A 22806-nucleotide genomic window follows, 5' to 3' on the forward strand; every position below is an offset into this window, starting at 1 on the left:
GAAAAAAATTAATTATATTAATTTTAGGTATTTTAATTAATTAATTAAGTAGGACTATAATAGAGACTAAAGTTAGTTTCTCCTAATGGAAAAGAAAGAGATGTTTTAAATTTTTATTTACTATTTATAACACAAAAATAGATGTGAAATTACTTTTTATAACAGGTGGACTATAAATAAAGACTTAAATGAGTTGTTTACTGAAGATGAGCTTATATAAACCAGTGAGAGAAAGGATTAAAAAACCCCACAAAAATGGAGATGATGATTAGTTAAAAATGAAATTAAACAAATCCTTGTCGTCACTAGATCATGGTACAGTTTATTGGCATAATATTAAGAACTTGAATCTCATAAAGAGCTTACTTCTTCTTCTTATTATTATTATTATTATTATTATTATTATTATTATTATTATTATTATTATTATTATTATTATTATTATTATTATTAGTTTATAAAAATTTTATATTTTCATTTATAGGTGTAATCTACACTATCATAGAGTTAAATTATGAATTGTTGATTTTTTTTGTTGGTGTCTATGAATTGTTGAATTATCATCAACCTAACTGCTAGCTAATACAATTAAACGAAAATTTAATAAATGTAAACTAATAAAATATTCAATTATAAAAATACTATTTACATATAATAAATTAATCATTATATGTTTATATATAATTAATGCATGTATAGTTTAATCTATGATAAAGTATTAAATTTGTCTCTTATATTTGGGTGTAATTTTGTTTTGATCTTTAAAATTTAAAGTATCCTATTTGAATCTAAAAAAGTTTCATTTAGTATCAATTTAGTCCCACAGTGAGGTCAAAGTTAAATAATTAATGGAATGTCTTACATAACAACAGTACAAGAACAAAATTGATAACCTGAAGAACAAGTACACGCTCCAGAGACACAAAATTAACCGTTGATGCATCAATACATTTATTTATCATTCTCTTTAGTTCTATAGAAAATATTTTATTTATATTATAAAAAATAATAAATAAATGTATTGATGTATCCACGGTTAATTTTGTGCCTCTAGAGCTAGTACTTGTTCTCCAGATTATCGATTTTGTTCTTGTACTATTGTTATGTAGGACATTCTGTAAATTATTTAACTTTGATCTCACCGTAGGACTAAATTGATGCTAAATGAAACCGTTTTTGGATTCAAATAAGACACTTTAAACCTTAAGGACTAAAACAGAATTACGCCCAAACATAGAGGACCAATTTAGTACTTTATCCTTTAATCTATTTTTACTAAGTATTTTATGTTTTAATATAATAATTAATTTTGTTCGGTAGCTCGGGTACCGGACAGTTCGGAGGGATCCTCGGGTTGACAGGTGGGGTGTAGCCTGGAATCGGTTTCGCGAGGGTGAAGCTGGAGGAGCTGACGTCCCGAGCTCCTGATGTGGAGGGGGTGTCACCTGCAAAGACACTCCGACGCCCTAGTCAGTTGATGTGTGACCTACCTCGAGGAGGGGTAAGACCCTCCCCATATATACTGTGTAAGAGGTGGATCCCACAAGAGCAGGCCCACCTTCCCCGAAATTTTCCCATACAGCTGTGGCAGAGCTGGCAGGGACGCTTGTCCGGGTCGGCGATCGAGCGCCTCGCACCCGACCGTTTGGGTCGGGTGGGCCCACATGAGGTTTGGGTCAGGCCGTAACAGTGCCCCCAACGCGCCAGCAATGGACGCGAACGTTGTTGGTGGCGCGTTATGTATTCTCCCTTGTGTCATCGCCAGGTCGGCCGCTCGTGGAAAGGACGTGCCTCTTGTGCGTGTGTCTCTCCATTGATAGGGATATCCGTTTGTCACCTCGTTCTTCGCTTTGAGCATTAAATGCTCGCAATGAATTATTCCAAAACCCTATGCGCAAAGACTGTTTTGCCCTTCGTCTTTTTCGCTTCTTGAGTCAGTTTCTTAACTCCTCAGTCATTCGTTCTCATTCTATTTTCTTTGCATTCTCCTTCTTCCTTCTTGAATTCCCCATTGTGATCTTCACGTTTCTGAGCATCCATTTCTTCCTGCCTTCAGCTATCACAGTCAATCAGGTAAGCATTCTTCTTTTCTTTTTCTACTTTATGGTTATTTTATCTTCATTACCAATCCTTCCGTATGCATGTTGCTTGCTTGGTTTGCATGTTAGATAACCTTAGTGTTAGGTAGGTGCGTTAGGGTGGTCACCATTCAAGGGAATTATCTTTTTAGGCTTTTACTTGGATTCTGCTTCAGCCATGCTTGATCTTAGTTTGTTAAATAGGCTAAATATGATTTCTGGGTTCTTTCCAGATTCCTGACCTCATAGACTAACCGAGTGGTACCCCCACTGTAGGTATGCCTCGCATCGTCTTACGAGCTTCCACCTCCGCCGCGGTTTACGATCCACATGATTTGGTGGCTTCCGACTTGAGGGACTCCCCAAACCAGATGGGTGAGGAGGAGCTTACCGACTTTCATCGAGTCGAGTACATGTGCGGGGGAACTGACGAGGAGGCCAACTACGACGTTTTTGTTCCTGCCCCCAGTGAACGGCTGTATGAACTCAATTTCCACTCTCCCCGGGTTGCCGATTGGGTTTGGTTTTACAAAGCCATGTTCACCCAAGTGGGGGTTTGCATTCCCTTTTCCGCTTTTTAAATGGCGCTCCTTAATCGGATCTCCGTGGTGCCGTCGCAGCTGCATCCGAACAGTTGGGCTTCCATCTACTGTTTCGAGATGGTGTGTGAATATTTGGAGCTGCTGGTGTCCGTCGACGTTTTCCTTTATTTTTTCAACCTCACGAATCCTTCCAAGGAGGGGAAGGCGAGGAAAGGGTTCATGTCCTTCTGATCTGCCCAGGGTCAGAGGATCTTTGGCTTGTTCGAGGACTCTTATCACGGGTTTAAGGATAAGTACTTTTAGGTGCGTCCAGTCAAAGGCCGCCATCCCTTCTGGTTGTCGTTAGAGGGGGAACGCCTCATCCCGATGTATTGGAGTTTCGGGGAGAGGTCTAACACCTTTATTAAGGTAACCTACAATGGGATATCTGCCGTGGATAAAAAGATTGCCGACGTGTTGTTGGCCGTTTTTGGGAAAAACCACGTGAAGCCCCAACTTCTTATGGTTAACCGGGAGGTCGCCCGAAATTATATTTGTGAGTAGCTTTGTCTTGTGTTTCTTGCATTACCGTCGCTTTGGTTGGTTACGCCGATTAAATGACTAACTTGTTTATTTATTTGTTGTAGTGGGAATGTCTGCCGAGGTGACAGGCCTTGAGAGTTTGTACAAAACTTTTTTGGAGGAGAGAGATGAGGAGAAAGTTGATGAGGAGCCGGAGACCCCTCCCGGGAACAAGGAGGACCAGGCGGTGCCTTCACCCCGTGATGTCGACATGTCGGACAAGCATTCTGACTGAGCATACGACTCTCCTGTTCATGGGGAGGCGGCCGGTACCGGGCACTCGTCCTCTGCTCAACAGGCCGAGGAAGACAACTTGAGGGTCATTCCCACCCCCAAGAGGCAGAGGTCATTCTCCAGCCCCGAAGGAGCCCTCACCGTGATGGAGAGAAACTTCGACGCTGGGACATTCATAGACTCCCAGTTGCTTCCTGGCACGGAGGAACATTTCCATGGCTCCGACCTTGCGGGGCAGGCACGATGGATGTATCGTACCATCCTACGTGGTGCTGCCATAGCTCGAAAGGCTGAGTTTGAGTTGTCGGGTATGCAGTCACTGCGTAGGAAGCTCGAATCTGCTGCTATAGCCAATAATCAATTCAAAACTCATGTTGAAACACTTTAGGAGCAGCTGTCTGAGGCGAAGGAGAAGCTTAAGACTGTCGAGGAGAAGGCTGCGTCTGGCGAGGAAAAATTGAAGACCTCTGATGCTACCGTATCCCGTTTGACCGAGCGGGAGATGACTTTGGAAAGCCAGCTCAATGCCGCGCAAGGTCAGGTGGTTGCTTTGGAGAAAGAATGTGACACGGCGTCTCATCGGCTAAGGCCGCTCAAGCCGAAGCCGAAGAGTTTAAGAAGAAGCATAGAGAGACCGTGAAGTAGGGAAAAAGTGCGATCCTGATGACAGAAGAGGCTCTTAAAGCCCAGGTGAAGATCGTGGCCCCTGACTTCGACACATCGGCGATCGGGGTCTTTAAAACAATTAAGGATGACAAGATTGTCGATATGCCTAAGAAATGATCTCTTGTATTTTTGCATTGAGTTTGTGATTTTGTTGTGGAACTTGTGGAACTTTCCTTTTGATATACTTTAGTAGTCGCTTGGTCGGCTTGTGATTATTATCTTTCTCTGCTTGTCTGGTAGCGTTTTTATTTTTTTTTTGTTGCCATTTTCTTGGTATTGGCTTTTCGCCAGCGTTTATTTACCGTTATGTTGGTAATTTTGCGGAGCCAAGTCGTGGCTTTGCTGTAGCCGTTTGTTATGGCGTTAGCTTAGTCGGCTCCTGGGGTGATCAGTCCCAAGGCACAGTATCATCGTCCCGTTTGACATGTATTCTAGGGAACTTGTTGTCGTGGGATGCGTAAATAGGGAAAAGTAAATGGGAAAGTAATTTTGACAAGTAAACATTAATCAGTAGTTAAACAAGTCTATTGTCATAATAGGTATTTAACAAAAGTAAACCCTTGAGCTCGTCGGATCGCCTCATCAGCGTATTTGAGCTAGGAATAAAATCTTCTCAAGTTACTTGCATTCCAAGTTCTCGGGACTTCCTTGCCATCGAGCTTCTCTAATTTATAGGCGTCCTTGGCAATCACCTCTCTGACTCTGTAGCGGGCTTTTCCAGTTTGCCGCCAGTTTGCCTTCCGCTTGAGTCGGTAGCCCGATATCGTTGCGCTGCAGGACAAGGTCATTTTGTTCAAATTCTCTCTTGAGCACTCTGGTGTTGTAGCGTAAGGCCATCCTTTGCTTTAGTGCTATTTCTGATAAATGGGCCATCTCCCTAGTCTCATCTACTAGGTCCTTTTTCACCGCTTCCTGTACCCCATTCAGGAGTAATCGTGGGCTCGGCTCGCCGATCTCAACGTGTATCATTTCATCCACCCCGTACGTCAGGCGGAAGGGGTTTCTCCTGTGGACAACTGCTCTGTTGTTCAGTAGGACCAGATAACCGAGGCGAGTTTGTCGGCCCATGTACCTTTTTTGTTGGCCAGCCGCTTTTTGAGGCCCAGCAAGAAGACATTGTTTGCGGCTTCAACTTGACCATTCGTCTGGGAGTGTTCTACAGAGGAGAACTTCTGCTTTATGCCTAGACCGGTGAGGAACTCTGCGAACTTCTTGTCAGTGAACTGTGTCCTGTTATCAGAGACAACGACTTCCGGGATATTGAATCGAGTTATCACCTGCCTCCACATAAACTTTCGACAATTAGATGAGGATATACTGGCCAGTGGTTCAGCCTCTATCCATTTGGTGTAGTAGTCGATGGCAACTATGAGGTATTTGACTTATCCCGGGTCGATCGGGAAAGGTGCCAGTAGGTCGACTCCCCACTGTGCGAAAGGTCAGGAGGAAGTCAATAGACTTAGTTCGGTTGCTGGCGCTTTGTGGAGGTTGGCGTTCTATTGACACTTAACGCATTTCCTTACGAATTCTTTGGAGTCCGTCATCATCGATGGCCAGTAATACCCAGCTCGGACGAGTTTTCTTGCCAGGGCTTTGCCCCCGATGTGATAACCACAGCACCCCTTGTGGACTTCTCTGAGCACGTAGTCTGTTTGGTCAGGATGCATGAACTTTAGTAAGGGCTGGCTAAGTCCTTTTTTAAACAGTCGGCCCTGTATAATCGCATATTTGGCCGCCTCCCTTCTCAACGCTTTAGCTTCCTTCTCGTCGTCAGGGAGTTTGCCGTTTTCTAGGAAATTAGTGATGGAGTCCATCCAGGAAAGGCCTATCCTTGTCAGGCAAAGGGTAATTGCTGGTTCGTTTTCCATGCCTTGAATGAGGGACCGGTTTCCGACTCCCGATTTCGTGCTTGCTAGCTTGGATAGGAGGTCTGCCCGTGTGTTCCTTTCCCTCAGAACGTGTTGGACCGTGACCTCCTCGAATTGCTTGCTCAGCTCTTTGACCTTCTCCAGGTACTTCTGTAGCAGCAAGTCTCTGGCTTGGTAGCTTTCATTTACTTGCAAAGTGACAACCTGTGAGTCACTGTACACTTCCAGCCTCGTAGCCCCGACTTCCTGAGCTAGGGTCAAGCTGCCCAGGAGGGCCTCGTACTCCGCTTGGTTGTTTGATACGGGGAATTCAAACTTGATTGATTGCTCGTATATGACCCCGGTAGGACTTTCCAAGATGATTCTGGCACCTCCTAACGTTTGGTTAGAGACCCCATCTACATAGAGCCTCCACGGTATGGCTAACTCCTCGGTCGGGTCCTCCGTTACCTCTACCAAGAAGTCCGCCATTGCTTGTGCCTTAATCGCATGTCGGGGCTCATATCGTAAACTGTACTGAGATAGCTCGATGGCCCAAGTCATCATTCTTCTCGCTAATTCGGGTTTTTGGAGCACTTGGCGGATTCCCTGGTCCATTCTCATGACCACTTGGTGACCCTGGAAGTACTGCCGTAGTCTGCGGGAAGAGGTTAGCAGCGCCAGAGCCAATTTCTCTAATTTGCTGTATCTCAGTTCTGCTCCTTGCAGTGCTCTACTTACAAAGTAAATTGGTTGTTGAACCTTCCCTTCTTCCCGTACCAAAATTGCCGCTAAAGCTTCTTCCGTTATGGCCAAGTATAGGTAGAGCGATTCTCCGACCTTGGGTTTCCCGAGCACAGGTGGTGTCGCGAGGATCTCTTCGAAGTGCTTGAACGCTTCCTCACACGCCGGGGTCCATTCAAACTCTATCCCCTTTTTCATAAGGTTAAAAAATGGTAGCGCCTTAGTAGCTGACGTACCGACAACCTCTGCACATCCTTGATACAGCCCGAACTCTTCATCTGGAGTATTGTCTGGCACTTTTCTGGGTTGGCCTCGAACCCCTCTGGGTTATTATGAACCCTAGGAATTTTCCCGCTTCCATGGCAAAGGCGCATTTTAGTGGGTTGAGCCTCATGCCATGTCGTCGGAGGGAGGCAAACACATTTTCCAGGTCGCTTAACAGGTCTTCAGGTCGGGTGGTCTTTGCAAGGATATCGTCCACATATACTTCCATCGTTTTGCCTATGAGGTCGCTGAATATCTTATTCATTAGCCTTTGGTACGTGGCCCCGACGTTCTTCAGGCCAAACGGCATTACCTTGTAGCAGTATATTCCTCCCGGCGTTATGAACGCTGTCTTCTCTTCGTCTGGCCAGTGCATAGGAATTTGATTATAGCTAGAATAAGCATCCATAAAGCTCAGATATCGATATCCCGCTGCTTCGTCGACGAGTGCATCAATATTGGGTAGGGGGTAGCAGTCCTTAGGTTATGCTTTGTTGAGGTCAGAATAATCCACACACATTCTTCATTTTTCGTTGTGCTTTTTTACCAAAACTACATTCGACAGCCAAGTCGAGTAGTCAAGTTCTCGAATAAATCCTGCTTCGAGGAGGCTAGCCATCTGCCTGGCCACCTCATCTGCTCGCTCCTGCGACATTTTTCTTCTCCTTTGAGCTACTGGTCGGGCCTCCGCCATTACGGCGAAGTGATGTGACATTAGTCGGGGGTCTATCCCCGACATGTCGGCTGGCGTCCATGCAAATAGGTCACCGTTAGCCCTGATAATTTCCATTAGAGGTTCCTTCAGGTCGTGCGGGAGGTTTCTGTTCACGAAGGTGAACTTCTCTTCAATGTCCTCGACTCTGAACCTCTCCAAGTTCCCTTCTGGCTCGGGTCTCGGCTTGTCGCTGACTCTAGCGTCCAAGTCGGCGAGCAACACCCCCGATGCATCTTTAGATTTCTTCCTTAAGGAGAGGCTGGCATTGTCGCAAGCGACTGCCATTTTCAGATCTCCTCTTATGGATCCCACAGATCTGTCATCAGCGATGAACTTCATCATCAACATCTTTGTGCTGATTACTGCTCCGAGGTCGTTGATAGTCTTCCTCCCTAGGATGACGTTGTAGGCCGTGGAGTCTCGTAAAACTACGAACTCGGCCATTACCGACCTTCGCCCCTGTCTTGACCCTACAGATATTGGTAGGGAGATTATCTTGTCTGTCTTGATGAAGTGGTCACCCAAACCCACAACACCGTGTTGGTGCTTCTTTAAATCGGCATCCCGTAGGCCCAAGGCATCAAACACGTTGCGGAACATGATATTCGAGTCTGCCCCAGTGTCCACGAGGATCCGCTTGATGAGGCCGGTTTCCACTCTGGCCGTGATGACCATGGGGGGAGGTTTCCATGGCCTCATCGAACCATTGGAGCTTCGCACAGAAGATGAGGAAACCGCCAGGATCTTGGCGTCTTTCTTGTGTGCCGACCTCGACCTTGGAGGTGCGTCTCTTGCCATTACCATGTTCACTATGGTAAGGCCGTGCTCGTTGTCCTCTGGCTCATGACGTCGCTTCACCGCGCGGGTCTTGTCCTCTCCCTCGCGGTCGCGATCTCGTCTTCTTGGCTCCATGATAAGATGGGAGAATTCGGCTAGCTTTCCGTCCCGGATCGCTTGTTCCAGTGCGTCCTTCAGGTCGAAGCAGTCTTGTGTCTTGTGTCCATAGCCTTTGTAATAATCACAGTAGAGGCCTTTGTTTCCCCCGGTTTGGTCCTTCAGAGGTCGGGGCTTCGACAAAATTCCCTTCTCCGCTATCTGCTGATAAACCTCTATGATGGGGACAGTAAGGGGGTGTAATTTGTGAATTTCCCGACTCGAGGAAACGACCTGGGTGTCTTGCTCGGACCACCATCTCTGGCGTGTTCCTTGTGTCTTTCTCCGCTACCGTGCTGCCGGGTTTGGCTGTAGGAGGGCTGCTGCTTGTTGGCAGCCACGACCTGGCTGACTTCTTCATCGTTAATGTATTCTCTGGCTGCACCTTGGATCTCCTACATTGTCCATACCAGCTTCGTGGTGAGGTGCTTTCTAAAGTTCTCGTTTAGAAGTCCGTTCGTTAAGCACAGGCTAGCAACTGAATCCGTCAGCCCGTCAATCTCCAAGCACTCATCGTTGAACCGGTCTAGATATTTCTTGGTCGGCTTGCCGGACCTCTGAGTTATTTCGAGCAGATTGATCTGGTGCTTTGCCTTTGCGATTATGGTTGTAAATTGGGCTAGGAAAGCGCGACCAATGTCCGAAAACCTAGCCACTGAGCCCTGCGGGAGGTTATTAAACCACCGTATTGCAGGTCCCGCCAGGGTGACCGGGAAGGCGCGGCACCTGACCTCATCGCCTACCCCTTCCAAATTCATTCTGGCCTCGAAGGCCATCAGATGTTCCTGTGGATCTTGAGTTCCATCATACCTCATATCCGTCGGCTTATCAAAGTGCTTTGGTAGCTGGACCTCGATGATGGAATGGTGAAAAGGGGTTGCCCCCATGATCACAGGTCGTCGCGCTCTCGTCATTCTTTCTCCGTCATCTTCCTGATCTCGCCTCACGGCGCGAGTTCCTCGAGGTCGGGCGTAGATGAAGGGGTCGTGTCGTCTTCTCAGGTGTTCCTGGTCCTTCCGATTACTTTCCGATTCTGATCTTGAGGTGGGAGTGCGCTGGGAGCGGCTTCTGTGGGAGGTTCTTTCCCGGCTCTCGGGAAACGGGGAGTAGTTGGGATCGGAAGTTTGTTGACGGTGCTCCTGATCCACCAGCTGGCGCTCCAGGTTCTGCACCCTATGGAGCAGTTCTTGCATTATTCTGGCGCTATCACCACCAGTTCCCCCAAAGAGGCATCTTTCTTGAGCTCGTGAATGTGGCTCGGTACGTCGGGGGGAGGGGGGACCTCGGTCGTTCCCGAGGAGAAGCGACGGAGGTTGCCCCATCGAGGCCCGCTCCGTGGCCATGGTCTCCTGGACCCTGTACGATGTCCATCTAGACGTGTCCCCACAGACGGCGCCAATGTTCGGTAGCTCGGGTACCGGACAGTTCGGAGGGATCCTCGGGTTGATAGGTGGGGTATAGCTTGGAACCGGTTTCGCGAGGGTAAAGTTGGAGGAGCTGACGTCCCGAGCTCCTGATGTGGAGGGGGTGTCACCTACAAAGACACTCCAACGCCCTAATCAGTTGAGTGTGCAGGCAAAAAAAGCGGATAAAGTGATATGTGACCTACCTCGGGGAGGGGTAGGACCCTCCCCATATATACCGTGTCAAAAGTGGATCCCACAAGAGCAGGCCCACCTTCCCCGAAATTTTCCCATACAGCTGTGACAGAACTGGTAGGGACGCGTGTCCGGGTCGGCAGTCGAGCGCTTCGCACCTGACCGTTCAAGTCGGATGGCCTCTAGGTCGGACGGGCCCACATAAGATTTGGGCCAGGCCATAACAAATTTTAAATTTAAATTACTAATTTTAATATACATCTAACATAATTAATTCAATAATGTTTGAGAAAATATACATACAATAACTACAATAATCCACATTAAGTAAAAGTCTAGTGGAAAAAGCATACAAATAACTACAATCCACATTAAGCAAAACTCCAGTGGAAAAAGCTAAGAACTGATGAAAACAAAATCGAAGAAAAATAAGTACCGAATAGTATTTTTCTTGAATGGAATTCTTCTTAACAGGTTATCCGTTATCCACATCTCTTTGTAAGATTTTTTTTTTTTTTGTGAGACAATTAGTTGCTATTGAAGTGCACTCCTATTCTCTCTCTCTCTTTTTTTAAGTTATACATACAAAATTTATATATGTTGATTAATATTTATTGTTTCGTTAGATTTATCATTATGTTCAGTACTTCGCTCAAAATATTTGTCACACACTTATTTTTCTTGTATGGAAAGCGCTATTAGTTGAAGTTGCCTCCAATTAATTTTGCTTAAATTGTATCGCTTCTTTGTAAATGAACCAAAATAAGACATATAATAAGAAAAAGTATTGAACTATCAATTTTTTTATCTGTCGGAAAATTGTTATTATTTATTATTTTTAGATTTGGTGAAAATTAAATTGTCTGTATGAGCCAAGCAGACAATTTAAGCAAAATTATTATTATTATTTGGTATTCATTGTTTTTGTTTAATATGAAATATTGTTTTATTAACAAAAAGAGAAATCATCAAAGTTAGTAGTCAGGCCCAACAACTAATGGATCCAACAGTCTTTGGGTATGGAATCCTGACCCGAAATAGAAGAGAGAAGTGTAAAGACAAATAAGGTCTCCAAATAAAAGTTAGTAGTGTGAAAAATGTCGAGAGATATGCTTTGTAAAACTACTCTACTAGAGTATCATCTTTATACTTTTCAAGTAAAATTAAATTAGAATTCTATCTAAAGATATATGTAGTAATTTATTTACTAACAATAAACTTTTAAATATAACTTAAATTCACATCAAATTCATCCTTATTTTATTAGGTTACAAGCTACAATTTATTGTTTAATTTTAGAAGATTCAATTCAATTAAATTATCTTGTAATCATAAGATAATCGTTTCAAAAAAAAATTATAATATTCATTATGCAACAACTTGTATTTGGTTATTGTAGGTAATAGTGCCTGCCAGTTTGTGTGCCAAGCTTTTTCTAATATCTTTTTGGATATTTCTCTTTTTGATATTTTGATTGTTCTGATTTTAAAGATTAAAGATAAAAAAATTTTGACCAATTATTATTTGTAATGTTATCTACAAGGTGATTACGAAAATAGTGGTGAACAAGTTGTAATTTTATTTGTTTAAGATTATAGGACCAGTGCAAAGTAGCTTTGTTATGGGAAGGAGAACTCTAGATAACACAATTCTTGCACAAGAAGCTCTTTACTTCATGAAGAAGACTAATTAAAAAAGAAACTCTTACTTTTAAAGTTGATAAGAAAAAGTACATGATAGAAATAATTAAAATTTTTTAGAACAAATTCTATCTATGTTTGAATTTTTCTCTGTCGTCGCTAGTCTCATTATGAGGTGCGTCAATGGTAATAAACTAAATAACTTTCGACCCAAGAAAAGGATTCCGTCAAAGAGGCCACTATCCCCTTGACTTTTTACAACGTGTATGGAATGATTAAAATATTATATTTCTCAGCAGGTAAAGCAGAGGCTATAGCCTATTTGAACCTGTTGCTGTCTCTAGAGGGGTCCAACAATATCACACCTAATGTTAGCTGATGACCTGGAACTCTTCTATAAAGCAACCAGGACACAGGTTCAACGAGCTATTCAAACCTTAAATTTGTTTTGTAAAGTCTCTGGAGTGAAGTTGAATTTGAGAAACCTAAAGCGATATGTTCTCATAACGTCTCAAGATTGAAAAAGAATATGCTCACAAGCATTTCTTCTATAAATTTTTTCAATTTTTTTAAAAAAATATTTGAGAGTGGTGTTCGAAAACTCTAGAGCATCAAATGTTGATTTCAATGAGGTGTTTGGACAAAATTTGATAGTGTCTAGCTTTATAGAAAAGGAAATTTTTTTTTAATAAAGTCGGGTGAAATTGTCTTGCAAAGTTTGTGGTTGCATGCATTTTTATTTATACGATGCAAGTGAGCTATTTTTCTATTACCGCTTGTAACGAGATTGATAGATTGGTGCGTCAGTAGTGCAGTAATTACCCTGGGGCTTCATTTAACCTCTTGAAAAACTCTTACCACTTCCAAGAGGTTTAGTTGCCTTGCATTTCGAGATTCTCACCTTGCTAACTTAGCCATATTAAAAAATTAATCCGCCATCTTTTTCAAAATCAAGATAAATTATGGGTTTGAATTTTGAGAAGTAAGTATCTCTTAAACAGAAACATTTTATATTCATGGGGCAAGTCAATCTTTTCCAATTTAAAAAGTAATTATTAAAACGACAACTACATTAAAGGATTAGTTTTCTTGGTCAATGAGGTATTTGAAAAACTCCTTTTGATTTTACCTTTAGACGAGATCTGAGGCAGTTGGTAGTAAAATGGAAGTTAACAAAATAAGTGAAACTGATTATAAGATAAAAGATGTTGTTCTTGTATGGATTCATTCCCATAGACGGTGCCAATTGTCCTTATTCTCTCTTTGTCGACGTATACCTCATCTTGATGAAGAACTTACAAGTATTTACCGGTGAACGAGCTATATAACGGCCAACCTCTATAAGAACAGATGTATTTGTAGATAACTCTTGGAAGTTGAATCGTACATACTCTTATATGCCGGAAGATATGAGAAATGATTGAATAATCAGATGTCTTTAAATACTGCATCAGAGTCTAGTTACAGATGGGTAAAAGGATTGTATACTGCAAAATATGGTTATTTTTGGCTATCACATAAATTTGTTGATTGAAATACTAGAAGGGATTGGAGGTGGCTGTGAAAACTCCGTATTCTAAAGAAACTAAGACTTACTCTCTGATTAGGGGGTTCACAATGTGCTTTCTACCACCACTCTTCGATACCAAAAAAGTTGGTGGCGTTAGATCTTTGTCTGAAAGTGTCGATCTCATCTAGAAACTACTTCCATTGCTTATGAGATTGTTGAATTTCTTTGGAATTCTCAAACCCTAACTTTTTCAATACTCAAACTTTCAAGGAATGGATTCTTCGGAATTTTGGAGGCGACAATATATATAGCATTGCGGCAGGTCTGGGGTGTATTTGGGTGTACCGAAATGAAGAATTCATTATAAATAAGTGTTCCTCTGCTTCTTTAGTGAATTTCAAGGTACGTGCCATAATAGAAATTTTCAGTGGAGATTTCCAACATCCATAAGAATATTCAATTTACCACATAACTCGTGGTCTTATTCGAAACCTGAATTTTTTAAATTGAAGTGCGACGGAAGTGTCTTCAAGGAAGAGAAATGACAGATTTTGTATGTGATCTTCGTAATCAACATGACAACTGGGTTCATGGAAAGTCTGGTCAGATGCTTGGGGCAGTATCATTTGTGTAGAAATTTAGGAAATTTGGTGTGAGTTGATAATAATTTCAGAAATTGGAGCAAAAAATGTTATTTGTGAATTAAATTGATAAAAAATAAAGATCTTTGTTTAGCGTGTTTGGTAAATTTCTAGTAATAAAAGTAAAAGTACTAAAAGATCTTTTTTGACAATATACAATTGACATTTTTTTAGAAGATCTTTTTTCTTTAAAAAAATAAGATATTTTCACTTAATAAATAAATAAAAAGTACTTTTATATGGTTATATCCAAACATAATTAATAAATAAAATTTTTTTTACATGAGATAAATAAACTTTTACTTTTTTAAAAGCTCACACAAACAAACCCATATGTTTTTTTTAGTAAATCATTGGTGCTTCTCTGAGGAACATAAAGAGAAGCTCTAAGGAACATAAAGAGAAGAATATCCGTTTTGTGAATATTTTTAGAGAAGGCAACCGATGTGCTCAATAGCAAAAGAAACATCAATAACCATCCAAATGGCTTAATTAGAGAGGCCAACACATGGAAAGACAAGAATTGGAATATCTATTTTGTGAATATTTTTAGAGAAGGCAACCAATGTGATGATTGCCTAGCACAAAAAGTGTAAATCTAGAACTAGGGCTCCATTTTTGGGACACTCTTCTTAGAGAAATAGTCCAGTTACTAGTAGACGAGGAATAAAGAACATCTTTGTCTCGTATAATTAGTGTGTAATTTTTCCTGAGCTTAGACTCTGTTTACTACACCAAAAAAAAGAGAAAGATTTTCTACAAAAAAATTTTCGGGCTAAAAAATCATAGAAGTTGAAAGCTGCGTTTGGTTCTTATTCAACAGAGTGCAAACACTATAACAGACTAATTGGAAAAATTTGGAACCCATAATAACATTAAGACAGTAGAATACCTTCAACCATCTCCTTCGCTGCTTCGATTTCTCATAAATGATATACCTTAGGGACTTCATATACGTTCATGCCTTTTGTTATTGTTTGCTTTATTTCCTCTTTTCTTTTGTTTAGTCTTTACACCAAAAAGAATATATGTGTAAAATCCCTAAAATACCCTTACTTCTCTTTTTTCCAAATCATAAATCCTAGTTCCCAAATTGGGAAACCCTAACCTTGAAACCCTTTACCCAACCACTAGCCACACCCACGGAAGAGCGAGATGAGAGATTCATAGAGTGAGGGAGCCGCGAAGGAAGAAGAGGAAGTAGGGGGAGACCCGACCGCGCCCAGCCGTCAGTGCCATGCTGTGTCCCACTGTCGCCGCCGTGGCGCCTGGTGCTGCACGCCGAGCTCGTTTCGCCATCGTCAACGCTGCCACAGAGAAAAGACGAGGGCAACGTGTGCAAGCCAAGGTCGAGAGGAAGCAAACGTCGCGGTGCCTCCATCGCGATTGATCTGCCGCCGCCACTGCTACTAGGGTTCGTGGCCGCCACTTTTGTCACTGCCGACGAGCACGGAGAGAGAGGAGTTCGCATAGCAGAGAGGACGTGATAGAGGAGTTCGTTGAAGCTGGTCACCGTCGCTGAAGCCTCTATGGTCGCCGCCGCCAGATGAAGCCACTGCCGTCACTAGAGAAAGTCGCTTCCGTCGCTGTTGGGTCCGCCCTGGGAAGAAACGCGATGGTGGAAAAAGAATCTGTCACTACTACTGAGCTCTGCCCCTGTTTTTGGTTTGTCTTTCTAAAGCTGCTGTTCTCATTGGAGTTACATGATTGGAGGAAACTGTCACTGATGGAACTGCCGCTGCCATGGCCTCCGCGCCTCTACCGCCAAGAAACCCCTAGCCGCCGCCGTTGTCGTAATCGCAGATTTGGAGCTTCGAATAGAGAGGAGTTCTCAGAGAGAGAGAAATGCCAAGGAGGAGGGACCATCCGCTGCTGCACTTTTCCTGTCGCCATTCAGATGTACCTGAGCCAAGCCATCGTCCTTGCCGCCGGAGTTGTTGGTGTTGCTAGAGCTGAACCCCACCTATCATTATCCCGGTCCAGCCTTTTTCCTTGATTCTGCTATAGCTTTCTTGTCCTATTATGCCACCATTTAATCTATCTTGTCTTTGTTTTAATTCAATTTTAGTTTTGCCTGTTTTAGATTCTCAGAAATATCGCCAGCTCCATCTTGTCGCTACTCCGGTCCAAATTCTGCGCAGTTTTGTACCCTTTAATTCGACACTTCGGGTTTGGTCTCCTTGGTATGTTAGGATCATGCTGTGAGTAGGCTTTACATTTATAACCGTTAAGCTTTTGGTTTATGCTATTATGAGTTTTTACTTATATTCATAAAACTATTATTGAAGAATTTTGATTTGATTAGAATAATTGATTTATTATAGTTGAATAATTATTTTTATAAAATTCATACTTTAGAAATTTTACATGAGATTATATATGTAACACCCCAATTAGCCTAAGCTTTATCTCGGGTCGTAAAGTAAAGACTAATCAAGGATTACGACAGTTCTAAGCTCATACATATGATATATAGAAGGAATAATATTATCTAGAAGGCTGATGAAGGATATAGTTCAAAAACAGGATTTAAAAGCGCAAAACGAACTAATGAAGCGTCTAACTTAAGCACAAGGAACAGAGGTGATATAAACAAAATAATAATATAATAGTGTAATATCATAGGAAACTAGCCACGGCTCGCGGAGTTTAAGCCGGCTAGCCAAATATACAGATAAGGAGGAACTGAAGTTTAAAATGGCTTATACAAGTTTTATTCTCTCTCTAATACAAGCCTCTAGGCCAAAATAAAATTACAAAAGTGAGAGATATATATAAATAAACAAAATAAATCAAAGAGACTCAAAAGGTATCTGGATCCTCCGCTTTTGTCACCAACCAAACAACTCACCGAGGAGGGTTGCGACTTGCATCTGAAAAATACAACAGAAATATGGTATGAGAACCGGAGGTTCTCAGTATGGTAACAGTATCCAATGATGTAAGATGTAAGGTTCCAGGACACCGAAGGCAATCCTAGAACTTCACATCACATACGGATTTCAAGCTTAACATCAATAAATAAATAAAGGACTTAAACCATAAATCGGGCCATCTAAGCTTAGGGGGTATCTAACTAATGCTAATCACACCACTGTATCCTACAGCCCTCACCAGTCTAATCTCCGTGCGATCCCATCACCATCGCCTACCTAACCTTCTATCATCAGACAATCACAAATAATGCAGGCAAGTATAACACAGATAGAATTCGTTTAGAGCAAGTAATTCAAGAAGCAAGTAAGCATGTTATAAAATTAGGCAAACTCAAGTAAACAAAGCAAGCAAGCATATAGAAGATGCACATGATGAATGTCTGCCCTATTGGCTGTGATATCACATGTCGGTTATTGTGCCAAACCCGACAGCAAATACGGTCGACAACTCCCGGATTAGTCTCTCTATTGCGCATAAGGAGGAAAATTCCGAGGGAGAGTGCCCTACCACCTTCTCCTTTTAGAGGAAAATATTCCGAGGGAGCGTGCCCTAATACCATCCTCTGGTTGTCGCATGATTCCGTGGATTAGTGCCCTACCACCTTGCAATCAGAGAGAAACCCATGCTTAGGAGGAAAATTTCGAGGGAGCGTGCCCTACCACCTTCTCCTTTCAGAGGGAAACATTCTGAGAGAGCGTGCCCTACCACCTTCCTATAGAGAAATCAATATGAATGAGAAGCTCAGCTTCAAGCCTCTCATCCGAACGTAGGCGAGATACTGCCACAGCCCCTACGATGGATAGCAAAGCATAAAATAATCACGTAATCAAACTCAGAGGCTGCTCCTCATAGCACACTTCCACTCATACTTGCCACGACCGTCATCATTTTCCTAAGTTCCATTATGAACTCCTTAGCTCATCAATTTCTCAAGTCATACATCTCTCTTTCCTGACACTCTACCAAACCCATCCTCAGTACACCAAAACCTAAGCCTCCATTTGCTAACTTTTCAAAGTAATCATCAACCAAAACCCTTCGCCTATTTCCCTTATTCCCATACTAAAAAATAAGCCAAAAATCTTACAAAGGTGTTATAGAAGCTTACGACCTTGTTGGGAAGGTGAAATAGTTGAAAACAAGTTTAAATTTGCGAAAAAGGGCGTGTGCGGATGCACAGGGGTGTGCGTGCGCACGCCTAGGAAGATTTTGAAAGTGTGCGTACGCATAGGGGTGTGCGTACACACAGGTACTAAAATTTACAAGCATGTTCACTCGCAAAAGCTGTGCGAGCGCCTCCAACAGACGACCCTTCCCGACTTATGCGTATGCAAAGGGATGTGCGTCTGCACAGGTCATAATCCTTCATTGATGTGTGCGCGCACAAGTTGTGCTAACGCTGCAAATAGTAAGCCTTTTCCTGCCTCTGTGTATGCACAAGTCTGTGCGTCTGCACAAAATGAGATTTGTGCAGGTTTGTGCATACGCGGCCGTGCGTGCGCACATATCAGAAATCCTGAAACTCTGCAACTCTTTAGAATTTCAGATTTTCAACACCAACTTTGAATGATCATAACTCCCTCTACAAAATTCCAAATTTTACAAACTTTATATCAATTTGAAGAGTTTTCAATAAGCTTTAATTTAAATCAAAATTCAACAAATGTTGAAAACCAGGGCAAATGTTATGATCAGACAAAGTTCACCAAAAATCCATTTTCAACCAAAAACCTCTTAACCTCAAATTCACCAAATCTCACAATTCAAAACCAAACCAATCATAACCCAAACAATACCAAACCATAACCAAGTCCATTATAAAACTCATCAACACTAATAATACTCAACCATCATCATCAACTACACTAACCAACCATAAGATCATTATCATCATCCATCTTCAAATCTCAACACCCACTAACACAATTCATCAATATTCATCATCTATCAATACCATGCATCACTCTCAATCTCGTTTTACCTCAATCTACATAGTTCACACCATATTATCATTACAACATCATAATTCACCAATATACTTAAAAATCATCAACCCATCATAATTCATCATAAATCATCCTTCAACAACTCAAATCCTCAAATCATTATACCTCATCATCATATAACAATCCCAATAACCAATTTAATTCAATCCTATCCTATGGGTTACTAGTCTAAGTATCCAGAAACATTACATATTACATAAAAAAAATCAAAACCATACCTTGGCCAATTTCCAAATGCACCAAACACCAAAACGAAGCCACTGAGCTTGATTCAAGGCCTCAACCAACTCCAACAAACACCAAATCTCAAACTAACAACACATATATATACCAACATCAAAATCTAAGATACACAAAATAACTAAACACAAGGATTTAGTAGAACCTTACCTTATCCAACGGGATTAGGGGTAAAATCCAACATTTACCCGCTACTAGAGATCAACTAAACAACCAAAACCACAAAATCTACTCAAAAACCAAACATAGAAATGCACAGAAATTTAGGGCAGAAAACTGGAAAGTGAGACGCGAGCTCTTACAAGATTTCTTTGAATAGAAACGTAGAACTCGACGAGAGCTTCACGTGACCGCAAACGGCTCGTCAATCGAAGGTCCGTAGCTCAAGTTACAAGTAAAAGAAGGTGAGAGTGAATAGTACTCTTTCTTCTCCCTCTCCTCTCAACTCAGCAGCGCCCCCTCCTTCAAATGAGGGTGGAATGAGCTGAAAACCTCATTTAATGAGGGTTATATATGTTAGTCTTGGGTCCACTTGGGCTCGGTCCAACCTGCTAAGTGTTTTTGGTCCGTTTGGCCCACTTTGGGCCAAAACCTTTAAGATTAGTGCCCGGTTTTCAATTCTAAATTATTTTCACCCTTCCAAAACAATAAATCAATTTTCAAAATTTTATTTTCCAAAATATGTGATATTGGGCAAACTAGAGCGGGTACTTCCAGCTTAAGCGCTAGTACGCATCTTTACAAAAACCTTTAATAAGAGATACATTTTCCAACTCATAAAAATTCATTAAATTCAAATTTCACATTTTTATTTTCAAATTAAAACTAATAAATTTTGAATCTATTCCGGGCACTAAAATTATTTTATTAAAACAGTTTTACGTGAAAATGCGGGTTCTTACATCCTCCCCTCTTTAAAAAGATTTTTGCCCTCGAAAATATATATATTTATATTCCCCACGAAGCGTCATACTTTCAACATTGCTAATCCAACAAGTTGTCAAGACACCTCGTTCACCATTATCCTACCGTGTCGACGTTCTCTCTCGCTAACTCCTCCATAGAATAGTTCACTTGGATAGGCAGAAAATGAGCGGATTTGGTTAAGCGAACCACGATCACCCAAACCGTATCATAGCCCACTTCCACTGAGGAATCTCAAGAGGCTGTATCATTCCTGACGGCTTCTGATGCTCTATCTTTGCCTTCTGACACGTCAAACACTTGGATGCCACTGTAGCTACATCACCTTTCATCTCAGGTCTCCATAACATCTTCTTTAAGTTACAATACATCTTCGTGTTTCCGGGATGAACAGAAAATCCACTGTAGTGAGCCTCCGAAAACAAGTCTTATCTCAAACTTCTGACATCGTGTTTGCAAACTCTCCCCTTATCTCTCCATAATCTTTCACCATCCTTAGTGAATTCTTCACGCCTCTTATCACCGACTGGTTGCAATAATTTCTGAAGCTTCCGCTCATCCTGCTGAGCCCTCTGAATCTCCGTCTTAAACGTGTGTGAAATCTGCAACTGGCTCAAACAAGCTCTTTCGGCCACCTCACTAATGTCCAGCTTAAGATCCACAAACTTATCTACTAACTCATTTTCCTTGAATCTCACCCAAGCAATTGTTAAAGATTTCTGACCCAATGCATCGGTGACCACCTTCGCCTTTCTAGGGTGATAACTTAGTTCAAAATCATAATCCTTTAGCAATTCCATTCGTCTTTTCCAATGCATTTTAAGCTCTTTCTGATCAAAGGCATACTAGAGACTCTTATGATCAGAAAAGATGCTAACCTCACCCGCACAGGTGGTGACTCCAAATCTCCGGTGTAAACACAATCGCCGCTAATTTCAAGTCATGAGTTGAATAGTTCACCTCATGCGGTCCCAGTTGACGCGATGTGTAAGCCACCACACTCCGGTGTTGCATCAACACACAACTTAAACCCTTCACAGAAGCGTCATAGTATACTTCGAATGGTTCATGCGGTTCCAACAATATTAAAACAGGTGCTGAAGTTAACTTCTGACATCCAAACAAAAAGCGCTTCCTTTCTTGTCAACCTAGCCATCGGTAGTGCAATACGGGAAAATCCTTCAATGAACCTCCGGTAATATCCAGCTAAACCCAAGAATCTTTTGACTTCCGTTACCGTTGTCGATCTTTCCCATTCCATCACCATTTCTACCCTATGAAGGATCTACGGCTATTCCTCCCTTGCTCACCACATGACCTAAGAGTTTCACTTCTTCCTTCCAGAACACACACTTTGATAACTTGGCATACAACTTCCGCTGCGTCACTCTGATTATCGTCACTAGAAATCCAAAAATCCTTTCTTTTAAACCAAACTACCGATTTTGTAATACTTTTCAAAACCTTTAAAACAAGTCTAATCTAAATGATTCCATTGTTAAAACCTTATCAAAAGAGTCAAAAACCTTTTATTGGTAAATCAATCATTTTAAAGCATGATTTTCCTAAATTCATTGAAACCCTTAAATCAAAACCTTTAAATTTGAATCCATCTTGATAAGTTAGATTTACAACCAAAATCACAAGCTAACAAAATCTTAGGACTCACTTTCCTTTTAAAATCGTATCATTTGATCAAAAGTTCTAGTCCTAGTTTCAAAACCAAATCATTCAACCAGAATTCTAAACCAAGTTAAAAAAAATCAATCTAAGCTTTAAAACCTTTTTCGACACGAACGAAGATAGCCTATACTATGAAGATAAGTCGAGATTTGGCTATTGGCTTCGTAATTACCTCATCCTTGTGGTTGTGATCGATTCGCCTCATGTGTTCTTCGGAGTGGATAATCCCGATTGGCATGGCCTATTCGGATGGTATTTCCTACACTCCTGACATTTCATATTAGGGGAATAAGCCCTTGACCGCTCTCCTTCACTATATTTCTTAAGGTTTTGTCCCCTTGGTCCAAGGTTGTTGTTGTCGCGTTCCCTACTAGTGTTTACTCCATGAGTGTCCCTAAACGAGGCTACCGTCTTCGTGTTCTCTTCAACCACTCTTGCCTTGTTCACCAGATCGGAGAAAATACGGATCTCCATAGGAGCCACAGCAGTCCTGATGTCGTCCTTCAAACCACTTTGATACTTGACACACTTCCAACTTTCATAGGCCTCCGGGGCACCCTGACACACCCTAGAGAACCTGCAGAGTTCCTCAAACTTGCTCGTATAATCCGCCACAGAAAAGGAACCTTGCTTCAGCTGCATAAGTTCCATCTCCTTTGCTTCCCTTGTAGACTCAGAAAAATACTTCTTGTAGAAGGTATTTTGGAACATATTCCAAGGAACGTCGGCATTTTAAAGCTGTAACAAGCGGCACTCTGCTTGCCACTAATGATGGGCCTCTTCCCGAAGCTGATAAGTAGCAAACTCCATGTATTGATTATGAGGGACATGCTGTGCCTGCAGCGCGCGCTCCATAGCTTGGAACTAGTTGTTCGCTTCAGTGGGATTTGTTGAACCTCTGAAACTTGGCGGATGAACCTTGAGAAAAGTCACCAAGGTCATCGGAGCACCTCCCGTGTTGTCTCCACTCCCTTCAGCATTGTCATCCGCATTTCCTTCTCCATTCCCGTTTCCGTTTCTGGCAGGTTGGCCTAACCTCTGCA

At 41.9% G+C, this 22806-nt stretch overlaps 1 protein-coding gene across 1 annotated transcript; it reads right to left on the reverse strand.

Annotated features, from left to right (window-relative positions):
• Positions 1 to 5109: 5109 nt before the first annotated feature.
• On the reverse strand, positions 5110 to 6870 carry LOC112709482 (uncharacterized). Its single transcript, XM_025761365.1, has 2 exons — positions 5605 to 6870; positions 5110 to 5358 (listed from the first exon to the last, which is right to left on the reverse strand). The coding sequence occupies exons 1-2, from the start codon at positions 6868 to 6870 to the stop codon at positions 5110 to 5112; spliced, it is 1515 nt and encodes a 504-aa protein (XP_025617150.1).
• Positions 6871 to 22806: the final 15936 nt, after the last annotated feature.

This window comes from Arachis hypogaea, chromosome 9 (genome assembly GCF_003086295.3).
Source record: "Arachis hypogaea cultivar Tifrunner chromosome 9, arahy.Tifrunner.gnm2.J5K5, whole genome shotgun sequence".
Taxonomy (NCBI): domain Eukaryota; kingdom Viridiplantae; phylum Streptophyta; class Magnoliopsida; order Fabales; family Fabaceae; genus Arachis; species Arachis hypogaea.